General features: G+C 34.8%; 2 protein-coding genes across 2 annotated transcripts; both read left to right on the forward strand.

Moving 5' to 3' along the window:
* Positions 1-1,101: 1,101 nt before the first annotated feature.
* LOC132063934 (protein pleiotropic regulatory locus 1) lies at positions 1,102-11,787 on the forward strand. Its single transcript, XM_059456712.1, has 17 exons — positions 1,102-1,380; positions 2,325-2,349; positions 2,532-2,652; positions 2,814-2,886; positions 3,049-3,099; positions 5,982-6,066; positions 6,822-6,914; positions 7,861-7,924; positions 8,041-8,126; positions 8,208-8,309; positions 8,446-8,529; positions 10,404-10,464; positions 10,564-10,630; positions 10,721-10,798; positions 10,925-10,989; positions 11,136-11,213; positions 11,298-11,787. Exons 1-17 carry the CDS (start codon positions 1,244-1,246, stop codon positions 11,468-11,470), a joined length of 1,443 nt encoding a protein of 480 aa, XP_059312695.1. The 5' UTR covers positions 1,102-1,243; the 3' UTR covers positions 11,471-11,787.
* A 1,656-nt stretch (positions 11,788-13,443) lies between these two features.
* LOC132062037 (NAC domain-containing protein 83-like) lies at positions 13,444-14,367 on the forward strand. The gene has a single exon (XM_059454690.1). It carries the CDS (start codon positions 13,444-13,446, stop codon positions 14,365-14,367), a length of 924 nt encoding a protein of 307 aa, XP_059310673.1.
* The last annotated feature ends 211 nt before the right edge of the window (positions 14,368-14,578 follow it).

Below are 14,578 nucleotides of genomic sequence, written 5' to 3' on the forward strand. Positions count from 1 at the left end.
GAAGTATGCTGGGTATGTTGTAGTAGTTGTTGTTATTACGACCTTGAGTTTTTAAATAAATGAGACTAAAAGTTTAAGACATATTTAAAATGGGTCGATTGGACTATGAATTGCATTAGATACACTAATGTCAATAAGCTATTTTATATTTCTGCATAATATAGATTTAACATAATTTTCCGGTCAAGAGATATCACTTGACCTGAGATGATTTTGTCTTACATGTTATAACAGATAATTTTATTACTTTGACACCAATCGAATCGTATCTTTGATGAAAATAAACCTATTGGTACGAGTCTCAATCAATGTTTTAAAAGGCGAGGCTTTTTATCTAACACAGGGTGATGTGTAAGCTCCATGAATATTTAATTATTGATATATTATATATTGATAAAAGTAATATATAAATAATAATAAAAATTACATTAAAATTGTATAAAATCATCATAAAGTTAAAGAAAACAAAAATTTGTCCGGGATACAATTATCGAAGTCTTGTCAAACCAAAAGAGTTTTTGGGAATGACCAACTTAACTTATAAATACTTTTACCAAATGCATAGATAAATTGAAATATACTTATAAGTTAATTTGGTCAACTTATCAGCTTAGACCAAACACCCTCTTCATTTAACTTTATTTTCTTGATTATGAATGATTGTTATACATATATATTATATTATTTTGGTATTTTGTCCTATATTATTTTAGCGAGGATTACATTAGGTATGTTGTTGAATTATTTTAGTCAGGGTTATATTATATTAGTATCTTTCCGATATTATTTAGGTGCACCTTTCCATGAAATTTTTTCACCTTTTGCCGAAATTTTATTCTGAAAAACTATTTGGACATAGAGTTGTTATAATTTTCCACAATTCAAAAAAATCGAAAAAAATTATTTTCACAATTTCCACTCCAACTCACTCACACAAAATAAAAAATAACTACTAGTATAATTTATGTTCATATCCAAACACAAATACTACTAGTACTACTTTTTTTTTTTAAAACTTAATAATTACAATAAATACTGTACTACTTTTTTCTTTTTCTTTTTCTAATTCGCCATTTTTATGTCCAAACGCCCACTTATGCAAAGTAGGACTCGTATTTTGGTGGAGTTACCGCGAAATCAACTCTACTGAAGGCGTGGAGAGAGGTTAGAGAAAGAGCCCTATATCACCTCCCATCGGCACAATACTCGTCCGGCTTAGGCAGAAGAAGTGTAAGTCTTTCTAATGCCAGGGCCAACAATGGAATCTGAAGTGCCAGTGGAGCCACAATCCCTCAAGAAGCTAAGCTTCAAGTCCCTTAAACGATCTCTTGACCTCTTTTCCCCTCTCCATGGTCACTTCCCTCCTCCCGACCCTCAAAGGTAACCCCTTAAACCTCACATTCAATTAATTAATCTACTCTGTTCTACTGAATCCCAAATTAGTTAGGGTTCAGTACATGAATCCTCTATTCTACTTGTTACATTCCATTCTATCCATTTAACTTCCAACACATTAAATAGAAAAGGCTTCTTTTTTCTTGCCCTAATTTTCGTTTTCTTGGATATTGGGTTGTAGGTCCAATTGCAAGAACAATGCCAATCATTCAACTATGTTCTGAATTCGTAATTTGTTAGGGTTGATTATATGAATCCTTTATACTTGTTGCATTCCATTGTGTCCATTTAACTTCAACCACACTTAATATAAAGTGAACAAAAAGGGATTTCTTTTTTTTGAATATGATTGCTTTATCTAATTCTTTGGCCATTTTTATCCCTTTGAAAGAACAGTGTCAAACAATCAACTATGTTTTGAATTCTAAATCAGTTAGGTCTGGGTATATGAATCCTCTATACTTGTTTCACTCCTTCGTATCCATTTAACTTCAACACACTAAATAGAAAGAACAAAAAAGGGTTTTCTTGTTAGTGTGGAGTGTATGAATCCCAAATTTTTGTTTTCTTGAATATGATTGCTTTATCTAGTCCTTTGCCCTTAAAGGTACCTCTTAAACTCATATTCATCTGAAATCTGATTAACAATAGTGGAGGCAAAATTTTCAACTAAGGGTTCAACATCTACCGTATATATACAAATAAAAATTGACCTTTGTATGAACCCTTCCGGCACACTAGCTTGTCAATTAGTTGGGGTTGGGTGTATCAGTCCTCTATAGTTGTTCCATTCAATTGTGTCCATTAAACTTCAACACACCAAATAGAAAGAACAACAAGGGAATTTTTTTTCTGGCCTTAATTTTGGTTTTCTTGAGTATGGCTTCTTTATCTAATTCTTTGCCTTTTCTTTTTATCCCTTTGTGCAGCAAGAAAATTCGAACGAGCTATAAGGTTAGTAGTCGTGTTGATTCTTGTCACAGATTTAATTTTCCTGCTAAGTAGATAAGGAAAGGAAGAAGTTCAATACTAGATTTTAGTGGATGCTTTACAAGTTGTGGGGAATTGTGTTATTCTTCAGTGCCTATCTTATGTATTTTGGGGATTCAAACAGATATGGGTTTTACATGTAACAGCTAAATGTTGAGTATGGAGGGATAAAAGGCACAGCAGCCCAACCATCTTCTAATGCGAAAGGGGCTGCGCAGAATCAAGCTCAACAAGCTTCTGCACCTTCAAATGCCCTAGCTCTTCCAGGTATTCGATATTCTCGTTAACTTAGAACCTTACATTAAACTTTCAGTCACTACACTTTCTTGCAGGAATATGGATCCTGCCGTAGTGAATTATGTTTCTCATTTTTTCGGTTAAAATATTTTTCTCTCTTTTATGATACATACCTTTGGCCTTTTTGGCAGGTCCTGAAAATACAAGAGAGAAGGGAACCGGAAATGAACTGGCTCTTGGTCCATCCATACCAGCGAAGGGCTCGTAAGTACTTTCTATCCTTCTTTATACACCCGCATGGAACCCACAGAGACACCCACATAAATCTTGGTGTTTTTTTTATTTGGAGGATAGGATGTTGGCGGGGACCGATTGGCGTTTCCATACTCAAATTTATGTTTACAATATTGTGAAAATATTTTGCAGGACTGACGGGAAAAGCAGTGCTATTGTTTCTTCTCATGGTTCATCTGAAAGGTTGTTATGCTGCCTTTCTTTCCTATTATATTTCACTATATTACATGAGCTGTTGCTAATTCTTTGCAATTGCATCGATTTGTCTACTACGCCTTTTTTGCCCTCATCTTCCTACATTGGACTAAGGTAGTTTACTTATTTGGGCAATAGACTTGGATCTGGTTAGTCCTCTGGAGACCTTATTGGGGCTCTGTAACAAGCAGTCCGAAAGTGTTTAGAAACCACTCAACTAGTTGTTTGCTGTTTCCCGTGCTAAATTAAGAGTATTGAGATGAGAGTGAATGTAGTAAACATGGAGTTAATTCCCTAGATGGTCACTCAAGTTTAGAGAATTTCCTACAAAAGTCACCTTTGTTTCATTTAGGACAATAAAGTCACCCAAGTATCACTACTTTCCTTTAAAAGTACCTAAACACCTCAAAGTCTCCTTCTCTCCTAGTTGGCATGCCATGTCATTAGAGTCCCATTTTTTTTGAATAATAGACCTGTTTAACTCATCAAACTCATTTAATCAAATTCATATTTTATATCCAGTCTAATATGAACCGGTTTAAAAACGGCAAAGGTACAAACTAGCATGAAATCTAATTGAATTAGAATTAAAAGATGAATTCTTTAAATCTATAAATAAGTTTTAAAAATAAAAATAAAAAAATTGAATTTGAGTTACTTTAGAGCTTTAGTTTATATATTGCTAGACATTAACATGACAAGTCGGAATATCCATATCATAACATGAAATAAATTAATAATATATTATATTTCATATAAGACTAATAATGTAATATTTCAAAATAAAAAATAATAATAATAATAATATAATATTTTAAAACAAGTATTATAGTAATGAAAATTCTGAGAAATAAAAAGATCTCGATGGTATGGAAGGGAGATACCAAAAATTATACACTACATACATAAAAATAAAGAGGAAAAATTTGCACTGGCTTTATTTTTTAAAATATACGATTTTATTAGATTTTTTAAAAGTTAAACGATACGAATGTAATCTTTTTGTTATCTATGTAATTCTATTTTAATCTGGAAAGAATTTGTTGTTTAATGTGAAAAAAATATGCTATTTAAAAAAAGTTGAATTTGAATAGAAAAATTAAATTACTTGCATTTTAATTTAAATTGAAAGATAATATAATTGAATCGGGATTTAAAGAAACTTTAGATTTGAAAAGGTGGCTTAATAGAAAGATTGGTTTGATTCTTTTGCCGCTTTTTAACTAGGTCATATTTAATTGGGTAAAAATATGAATTTGATTAAATGAGTTTGATGAGTTAAATATGTCTATTATTAAAAAAAATGGGGCTTTAGTGACATGGCATGCCAACTAGGAGAGAAGGTGGATTTTGAGGTGTTTAGGTACTTATTAGGGAAAGTGGTGATACATGAGTGACCTTATTGTTCTAAATGAAACAAAAATGACTTTTGTAGGAAATTTCCTAAACTTGAATGACCATCCAAGGAATTAACTCAGTAAACATGATATGAGGTTCATTGTTATTTACTCTGTTGACCTTTTCTCTTCCAATAAAGTAGCACTCTTTACCAACTCATTCAAATATGGTGCATTTTAGGGACAATTTTCTGTGAAGTGAATATACTTCTGGCATCGGTATTACAAGGCTTCAACTTTTAAGCAGTTTGATAGTGTTTATCCATAAGCTTGAGGGGTTGGTTTATGTGATGTCTGGATATCATCATGGATTGTCAGTACTAATGTTATGAGATCTTGTTAAAGACACTTAAGTGGTCTCCTGTAACTGTCTGATGTTGTGCTTATTGTAATTCAGGATTGCCAATTTTCCAGTATAAGGTGATTTTGAAATCTATTATGTATGAACGTGTGGTTATACCAGAATAATGCGCTTGTCAAAATACTAGAGGAAGGGAACTATTCAAAACTAGATGGAGGGCTATGTCAAATCTGTATTTCAGCTTTCATGTTGCTTAACGGATAATTCAAAATTGTTAGATTATCCTTTTTTGTTGTATTCCCTTCTAATAGGAGTTTAATCAAATGACACAAAGAACGTAATGTGTAACTCGGAATATACGAATATGTATTTTTTGATTAAGCACCGGGTGTCCGAGTCTCTTTGAGCCCCGACTAATCCCGGGGGTGCACAGGCCCTCGGCAAGGAGTTTCCCGCAAGTGCACCACGGGTAATTCAGGGTTTCCCCAGTCCGATGGCCCTCAGAAATTGTTTGCACCCAGCGGGTTTCGAACTCGTACTTGTTTGACTAATGCAATACCTTGACATAATTTTTATCCCAAAAGTTCATGTTGATAGCATATCAAAATTTTGATCTTGAGTGCAACAGTTTAGATGCTTGAGTTGGTATCTGGACATTTCCATTTTAACAGAGCCACAAGGATGTCTATGTATGTGTTTCCTTCATTTCATTTTTTATAATTGTGGTTTTCAAGCCAACTTGCCCGTACCTCGACTATTTCACCGGGTACATGTTACCTCCCACCAAAACAAGTATCGGATAACTTTGCCCTCCAAGTCTTGGTCAAATTGGAAGAAATCATCTTAATGCTTTTGGTTTTTGTTGGGATTGGTTCAAGTTTTTTTTTTTTTCTTAATTTTACATAGGGGTAGGGAAGGGGGAAATGGGGGATGGGATTATAACGTGGGGATTTGAACCCTCACCAACAAGGTGAAAGTTCAGGTAGCCAACCAACTGAGCTACTAAGTCCCTGTGAATTGAACATTAGGCCTGCATCTGTATGTTCTTTTTTTCTTCTTAACAAGATTGCGTCTCTGATAAATCAACCAAGACAAACTGCAAAAGAATTTGCTTCTTTAAGCCATCATATCTTGTACTCATGTGATGAATTCTTTACTTTTATTCCCTTCAGAAATCTGTCAACTGCTGCAATCATGGAAAGAATACCAAGCAGATGGCCTCGCCCAATATGGCGTGCTCCCTGGAAAAATTACAGGGTAAGATAATTCTGTTGTTGTAGTGGCTGGGCATTATTGTACACTGATTAAAGCCTGGCTGTGTTTCTATGTTTTTATTTCTAATAAATTTCTTATTGTTCCAAGTTTTCATGTAGTGGTTTCAATTATTCTTTAGCACCTGACTTCAGCTAAATGACCTTACGGCGTGAAAAAGGCAGTGTGTGTGAATCAATTTAACCTTCTTGCTATTGTCATTTAATTACCGTTGCAGTCCTTAAATTTGGTTGTAACTATATCAATCATCTGGTGGAGGGTATGAAGCTACACTTAATATCTTAAATATTTTCTCCATCAGGTTTTGTACTTATGACCTGCTTTTAGATTACCAAAAATTCATCGCTAAGAAATTCAAAATTTCTACTTTGCAGTAAATTTTGAATGTTTAAAACTGTAGAGCCACTTTACCAGCTTAACTTATGAAGAGTTGATCTCTAAGAAGATTGGACTTCCAAGTTCCTATATTCTGTGGTCTGGTCAAAAGAGCAAGATAGTGGGTGCCGGTGGCCTCGTAACAATTTAAACATTTGTTGATTTGAATCGCGAGACCTCTTGTTATGTACTAGTCCCATAAAGGACAAACTCTATAAATTGGTCTAGTTCATTCAAGAGACCGTCAATGATCCGTTTTCATTAATTTATACTTTACACCTGCACTTTTTTGCTGTTCAGTCTTCAATGTGGCATGGCATATCATAGATCTAAATTCTAATGCATGGTATTGTTTAATTGTATAGGTTATCAGTGGCCATTTGGGATGGGTGCGGTCCGTTGCGGTGGATCCTAGCAATACTTGGTTTTGTACAGGATCAGCCGATCGAACTATCAAGGTAAAAGAATTGTATCATGAAAATTCCAATGGGGCATAAACCTGTCAGTGTGCCTTTGGATTTTTATTTTTTTGTTTGGGTGGGGAGGAATTGGAAGTGTTCAAGAATCCAGTTTTTGCGGAGATGAAACATTTCTCTTTTTTATTTTCTTGACTCAGTAGAGATGAACCATTTATCATGTTGACCACAATTTTTAATTTAAAAGCCGCTGTAATATTGGGTTTAAGGTGTAATGGCTCTGGAATCTAGTCACCCTGTTTCAGCTTGTGCACCTTAGACCAGTTCTACCAGCTGCAAACTGTTAGCTAAGTCACATCATTCTTCAACAGCCAGTATCATATCGGATGAGCTAGTTGTGCTGAAAGAATTACTGAAGTACTTACATATTACCCTGGACTAAAAAATTGAAATAGCACCGATAAGAAAATGGAAATAGAATTGCTGGTATCCGAATTCATTTTTGGGAGTGTAATAACTTTACTAGTTTTCTCCAAGTTCAGGTGAAAATTAATGCACATTTATGCAGTTTTTATTTGAATGTAGCCTGGATTTTGTTACTTTGCATAAAAAACATTATTGTATGCACGACCAGCAATGAAGATGATTTAGTTGTGATTATATACTATCTACCATTAAGTATCACTTCTGATCATGAGTCTTAATATCTTGGAGGTTAGTTGGAAAATCTGTGTGCGCGCTTCATAGAAGGCTCTAGAGTTGGTACTCGAGACAGAGTTATATTACTACATTCCTAAGTTATTGAAGGCATATTATGGTAATTGGTGAGGTCGTGAGGACACATCTTTGCCTGAGTCTTTATTAGACTGGTGGGAATTTGTTACCAGTTTTTATTTTCATATACTGATGGCTACACATATATTAGGCAGTTGTAGTTGGTTGTCCATTAGGCGCTAAGTCTATCTTCTTTTTTCTGCCATGGCACTAGATATGGGATTTAGCAAGTGGAAGACTGAAGCTCACTTTAACAGGGCACATTGAACAAGTGCGAGGTTTGTTCTCTAGAACTTTTATTTGTTCAGAAGTTCGATCAAATATTATAACATGTTTGAGGATATTGAGTGCTAACCTAAAATATAGACCAGTGACAATAGGAGTCTCCTTGCAGGCCTTGCTGTTAGCCACAAACACACATACATGTTCTCAGCTGGTGATGATAAGCTAGTTAAATGCTGGGACCTGGAACAAAATAAGGTAATTGTGTCAGTGCTGATTGCCATTCACAACTCAGGGTCAATGTTTTGGGGTACATGTTGACTTATATGTTTTTTTCAGGTGATCCGCTCCTATCATGGCCACCTCAGTGGTGTTTATTGCTTGGCTCTTCATCCAACCATTGACATCTTGTTCACTGGGGGTCGTGATTCTGTCTGCCGGGTATTATTACTGATGCTTCTTTTTTTAGGTGATAGCTGATCCTAGTACTGAAGCTTTTAGTAGTTTTCTACTTTGTACTTTCTATGTCAATACCTGTGAAGTTCTGACTTTTATTTGAAATTTATCATGATTTCAGGTTTGGGATATTCGTAGCAAGATGCAAATTCATGCTCTATCCGGTCATGATAACACTGTTTGTTCTGTTTTCACCAGGCCGATGGTAAGCATTCCTTTATAGTTGGGTCTATTTGTTACAGCTATGTCTTCATATTTTAAGCATGAGGCTAATACAGCCCTTGACTTAGAGGTACAGTAATGTGGAGATTAAGTGACGATTGAAAGCTTAAAAAATCTAGATGTAGGAGCAAATTTGATCCTGAATTGAAACCCTAGTTTGGTTAAAGTTGAAATCCTAAATTCCTGGAGCCTTTAGTTTCAAAAATAATAATTCTGGAGCCTTAATCTAGATTGGACTACCAGACTATTACTCTGCTAATACACTTACAAGTGGATCAGTTGACTGACTAGACCGAGACAATGCCAAAAGAGAGTAGCAAAAATCGCAAGAAGAGTGAACTCCATACAACGTTGGAAGATAGTAGTCAAGTCTCTACTACTGCAGGACCTAATCATACTCAAAGAAGAGCTTGATTCTGGCTTTTTTGGGGCATACTGCTCCGTGAGCAGTGCAAGTGTGAACATAAATAAAAATTTATATCATGAAATAGTATTTGCCCCTTATGACTTCCTCCACCTATTTCCATAACCAACTAACTTCTGCTTTTTGGATTTACATAGACTCGTTGTGACTTCCCTAGCCATCAGATTTTTTTTTTCAACCTTCTTTGTCTAAAATTAGGTCCAATTTTCTTCACCCGAGATTATCAGCAAATTCTTTTTTTATTTATTAAAGCTAATCGTAGTCTATGTTAAAATTACTGCCTGTTAGGAGCAAACTTAATTTAGATTTAGTTTTGATCCTAGAAATGTAGGTTTCCTTTTATACAGGAAACTTTATACTTCACATAGTATGTACTACTGTATTTGTTACTCTATCTTTTCAAATTTTTTCACCCTTGCTATTTTGGAACATTCAAAAATGGTTGACACCATTATATTTCCATACAATTTTCACAACTTTTAAACATATTCAACTAGGCTTAATACCCAAGTAGGCACTTCTACTTGCAGATATTTCTATTCTCGGCCCCTCAACTTCACTGGGTCTCATCCAGATACCTCGAGCTGATCTAATATTTTTTAAGTTTCTCAAATGGGTGAAATTAATACATTACCGACTTCACATCTCTGATGCTACCAAATGTATTTCCCATTAATTTTTCATTGAAGAAAAAAATGAAGAGATTAAATCTGTATTGGCCAAAAATAGGAAAAAGAGGTAGGGGTTGCAATTTATAAAGTTGAAGGGAAAGATATAGAAGTAAAAAACACTGGGACTGACCTTTTGTTGAAAAAAAAAAAACATGCCTTGGGTTGTTTTCTGTTTTTGATGTTATTTAAACAAAAAACCAAAATGAGTTTTCTGAACCAAAATGTTTGGTTTGAAAACGAAAAATGCACAACTGTGGTGGTGGTCTAGCTGGTAATCACATGGAATCTGCGAAGTGTTTTATATAAAGATATATTGTGATTTTATGCTATTTGTTTTATGCTAAAATACATATGAGCACAAGATCCAAATGACCTTTTATGGATACTTTCTGGTTTAATCCCTAATGTGACGCCTGGATGTTTCTTGATAAGGAAGGCTCACATCGTAGAAACACGGTACAGACTACAGACTGCCCATGCAAATGGATGTACCTTCATGCGACAGTTAACCTTAGCAACTACTATTGTGTGCACGTATCTGTCTTTTTAGAAGTGGTTTCTATATAATTAACACAATTAGGTTAATTTTGCTGGAAATTCTGATATTTTAAGAATCAAAGAACTCCCGGGAGCTGGTTCTACTAAAAACATTATGCAAGGTGTCTCATTTTAACGATGTCATCATATGTTAATGACTCTTTCGTAGTTGCATTATGGCCTACAGTTAACAATCAGATTTCATGATGGGAAGTTTTGTTTCAGGATCCACAGGTTATAACCGGCTCTCATGACAGTACCATTAAGCTCTGGGACCTTAGATATGGTAACTTGGATTTCCTTACTGGAATTTTATGCTCTGTTTATTTTTATAATGGTTTCAGTTTCTGACTTTGTAAGATTATTAATTGTCCTTGCCTGGCAGGTAAGGCAATGGCAACCCTAACACATCACAAGAAATCTGTTCGAGCTATGGCTCAGCATCCTTCGGAGTATGTTTACATGATAGATGCTGCTATTTTTCTGATTTGCTAACTTCTCCTTGGAGTACACTACTAATCATTATTTTCTTTCTGCTGTAGGGATTGTTTTGCTTCTGCATCAGCAGACAACATAAAGAAATTCAGCCTTCCAAAAGGAGAATTTATGCACAACATGCTGTAAGTTTCGTGACATGCCATAAATTTTTTACATCTACATCTTAATTTATCTGGCTTCATAATTCAGTATCCTTTTTTCTTACTAAATTAGAATCTAAATTCTTGTTGACATTTTTTTTTTTCCAGCTCCCAACAGAAAACCATAGTCAATGCGATGGCGGTTAATGATGATGGTGTAATGGTCACAGGAGGTAAGAAATAGTTAATAGCACCACAGCATCTACCCATTCCCCTTATTTTTGTTCCGCCCATCCAACTCCTTGCTTTCCTTGTTCTTGTTCTTAAGCTGGAGGTCAATGATGTAATATGCTGATGATTGTGCATTTCCTTTGTGAAGGTGACAATGGAAGCATGTGGTTTTGGGATTGGAAAAGCGGTCACAATTTCCAGCAAGCTCAAACTATTGTTCAACCTGGTATGCATGTTGATACTTTGATGTCTACTTCTATTGTTTGTTCAAAAAGAGCAAAAGGTTTATTTTAGTATTACCATGTCTCAGGGTCGTTGGACAGTGAGGCTGGCATCTATGCTCTCACCTACGACGTAACTGGCTCAAGGCTGATCAGTTGTGAAGCTGATAAGACCATCAAGATGTGGAAAGAAGATGAAAATGCGACCCCAGAAACTCATCCACTTCACTTTAAGCCTCCAAAAGACATAAGGCGTTTCTAGTTACAATTGCAGTTCAGAAAGCGTTTTAGGAAAAACCCTTTGTAATACATATGAATCGAACTTTTTGTTCGGGTCTTTCAGAGCTAGACTGAGCCGAGAAAAGGCATATTCAGAGTAGTTGGTGTTGATTCATTTGGCTCTTTGTATTCACCATTTATTTTTCTGCTGTCGTAGCTGATCTTTACGGTGAGTTGAGATTCTATTGATGTATAAATAGATACTTCAAAGTAAAAGCAAGGAAATTAGTGGGTATTTGTATGACTGAAGTCATTTCTGTAAGAATATTTTTCGTGAGAGAGTTATTTTCCGTTGTCTTTTTTTCCTCTCAACTAATTTAAAACTCTTAAATTTTATATTGATTGTTCCAACTAAGATTAACAATCTGATTCAAAGGTAAGTGTCCGTTCAAAAAGTTTGCGTGCATTTTGACTTTCAAAAGTTGGAAAAAGGTATTTTTGGAAGGTTTCTTAATCGAAAAGAACAACATTGTTAACAAAAAAAGCAATTGACAAAATTGTAGAGGACTGAACCGATAACCTTACACATCACATTTGGGAGAAATGAGAGGCATTCCTCAATTCTAATTACATAAATTATTCCAGATCGACTTTTGGAAAATTACTCGTAGAAGTGCGTAACTAATGAAAGTTCGTCTCGTATCTAATAGTAACTTTTTCTAACCATTTTGGGATTTGCTATTAATTTAATGTTTATTCCCACTTATAACATGGTTAAGCAGAACTTGCTAACATACTTTAGCTTCCAGTTGAAAAGAATATCCTAACATTCCTAAGAAAATGGTTAGTGTTATTCGAACAATTAGTATTAACTTCCCTACCTCTGCTTTCTCTCAAACAATACATATGGAGATTCTGGATAATGAAAATATCAAACGTATGCAATTTCTCCAGCAGAATAGCCAAAGATGCCTTTAATATTGTTGATTTGTCTTTTGTTAACCGATCGACTCATAGAAGCCCCTAATCATATTTTCTATCTCAAATATACACCTGAACAATTTAAAAAGTCTAAATATACGCCTCGTACTAATGGTGGACGTCGCACCAGGTATATTTGAACCTTTTTAATTGCGTGGGGCACCCCTAAGTACTGCACCTGGAAATTATTTCCATATACTGCATTTATTTAATTCAAAATTTTGTTTGGCCTTTGAAAATTAATAATATTATTGGAAAACGTAGTGGATGTGGGAGTATTAGGGGAAATAAATGAAAAGCTCTAAACTTCCTGTTTAGTATAAGTCTCTAATTAAGTCCTATGAAATTTATGAGTTACAAATAAACCAATATGTATATCTTCGAAAATATTGAAAACGCTAATTTTCTTAAAATTTATTTTTTATTGAAAACGCTAATTTTCTTAACATTTATTTTTTATTTGCAGATCCTCATTAGTCAGTAATGATAGTAATAATAATATAGAAAATATAATCATGATAGGCTAGCCGCTAGTTAGAAAAACAAATTATAAATATGTTCCCTCCATCTTGGGTCACAAGAAACTCTAATAAACATTCCAGAAAATACTACTGATCCTAGCTAGTGAGGAGAGAAAAAAAATAATAATGGATGAAACAGAAAATAAAATACGGAAAATATATACTACTCATGCACATGGATATATCACATCCAATCAACAGTGTCCACCCAATTAAACCCTATAATGAAAATTAGGAAGCAAATTAATTATGATAAATACATTACAAAACCTAGAAACTGAAACCTTTTCTACTAGATTTAGGAAACAAAATAAAAGAAGCTTTAGCTCCAAGTAAGAAATATATATAAATAGTTGCTCTAAGAACCATTGTAACATACATTCACAAACAAAGTTACGTTCTTCACTAATTCAAGAGTATTGTTACAACTTACAACGTAACTAGCTCGGGTTTTAGGAACTACGTACATTAATATCTTTTGCCTCCATTCAGTTCGCATCACAAATTAAAAACAATGGCAGTATACTCATCATGTGATCATCAAGCTAAGGGACCTTCTTCTCGACGTCCGATGGGATGTCGATTTCACCCTACGAACAAGAAACTATTGAAGTATCTGTTAGGGTTTGTAAGAGACCAACCACTTCCCCAGCAGTATCAACTCATGCAGCAGGTTGATCTTTACGGCGACAAGGAGCCATGGCAGATTTTTGAGGGCACCAACAACAACACTCGTTACTTCATCACACAGCAGAAGAAAGTGAAACCTGGGTGGAAAAGATTTGCACGAACAGCGGGGAAGGGAACATGGAAGCCACAAGACAAAGGGAAAGAGGTGTTTGACGATAAAGGGAGACTCATGGGGTACGTCAAAAGTTTGAAGTACACCCCCGCTAACAAATCGTCAAACAAGGCCAACGGCGAGTGGTTGATGACTGAGTACTCTTTGTATGATGGTTATCTGGATGCTAAGGAAATTAAGAAGAAGGGTTACGTAATTTGTAAGATCAAGAAGAAGGAAAAACCCGGTGATAAGAAAAAGGGAAACAATAGTAAGGTAGTTAACGAAGATAATATAAAAGATGTTGAGGAATTAATCAATTCTATTCTGCAAGAAAAAGTTGAAGAAGACATTAATGGAAGAATATCGAATGATGATATGCAACTCGTCGCAGAATATGATCATCAGGCAGCAGGGAACGATATACAATACCTAGAGGAAGACCAAGTGGAAGAGCATACACTTGCTATGTTGGGGTGCTCTGCAGACGATGTTGATAGTCAAGAGCACAACGTTGAAGAACATATCAATTCAGAAGACAATGGAATAGCAAAGGATGAAGAGAAGATAGAATACTTAGAGGGAGAGCAAGTGGAAGACCATGTACTTGCTTTGTTAGACGATATGGATCTTGATGCTTTTGACTTTGTACTGTAAATGTTTGTTATAGTTTGATATATCCCTAGCCTAGCTCTTAATTTGATAAAAGTGGTACAAGCTTCAAAAATATTTCTCGATCTATGCCTATCAATATAGACAGGGTAACATATATACATGCTCCCTGGAAAAGTCTTTCTTATCGTAATGATCCGGCATTTATATGTACGTAGTTTGATTAAAACATTGAGTTGCACTTTTATGTTTTTTG

This window comes from Lycium ferocissimum, chromosome 7, assembly GCF_029784015.1.
Source record: "Lycium ferocissimum isolate CSIRO_LF1 chromosome 7, AGI_CSIRO_Lferr_CH_V1, whole genome shotgun sequence".
Classification (NCBI taxonomy): Eukaryota; Viridiplantae; Streptophyta; class Magnoliopsida; order Solanales; family Solanaceae; genus Lycium; species Lycium ferocissimum.

What these genes read in the sequence shown, in the direction of transcription:
- LOC132063934 (XM_059456712.1), top strand. Translation starts at nt 1,244, where the DNA reads ATGCCAGGGCCAACAATGGAATCTGAAGTGCCAGTGGAGCCACAATCC. An exon ending in GCTCTGGGACCTTAGATATG is followed by an intron (nt 10,465 to 10,563) that starts GTAACTTGGATT and finishes CTTGCCTGGCAG; the next exon opens with GTAAGGCAATGGCAACCCTA. An exon ending in GAATTTATGCACAACATGCT is followed by an intron (nt 10,799 to 10,924) that starts GTAAGTTTCGTG and finishes TTTTTTTTCCAG; the next exon opens with CTCCCAACAGAAAACCATAG.
- LOC132062037 (XM_059454690.1), top strand. Translation starts at nt 13,444, where the DNA reads ATGGCAGTATACTCATCATGTGATCATCAAGCTAAGGGACCTTCTTCT.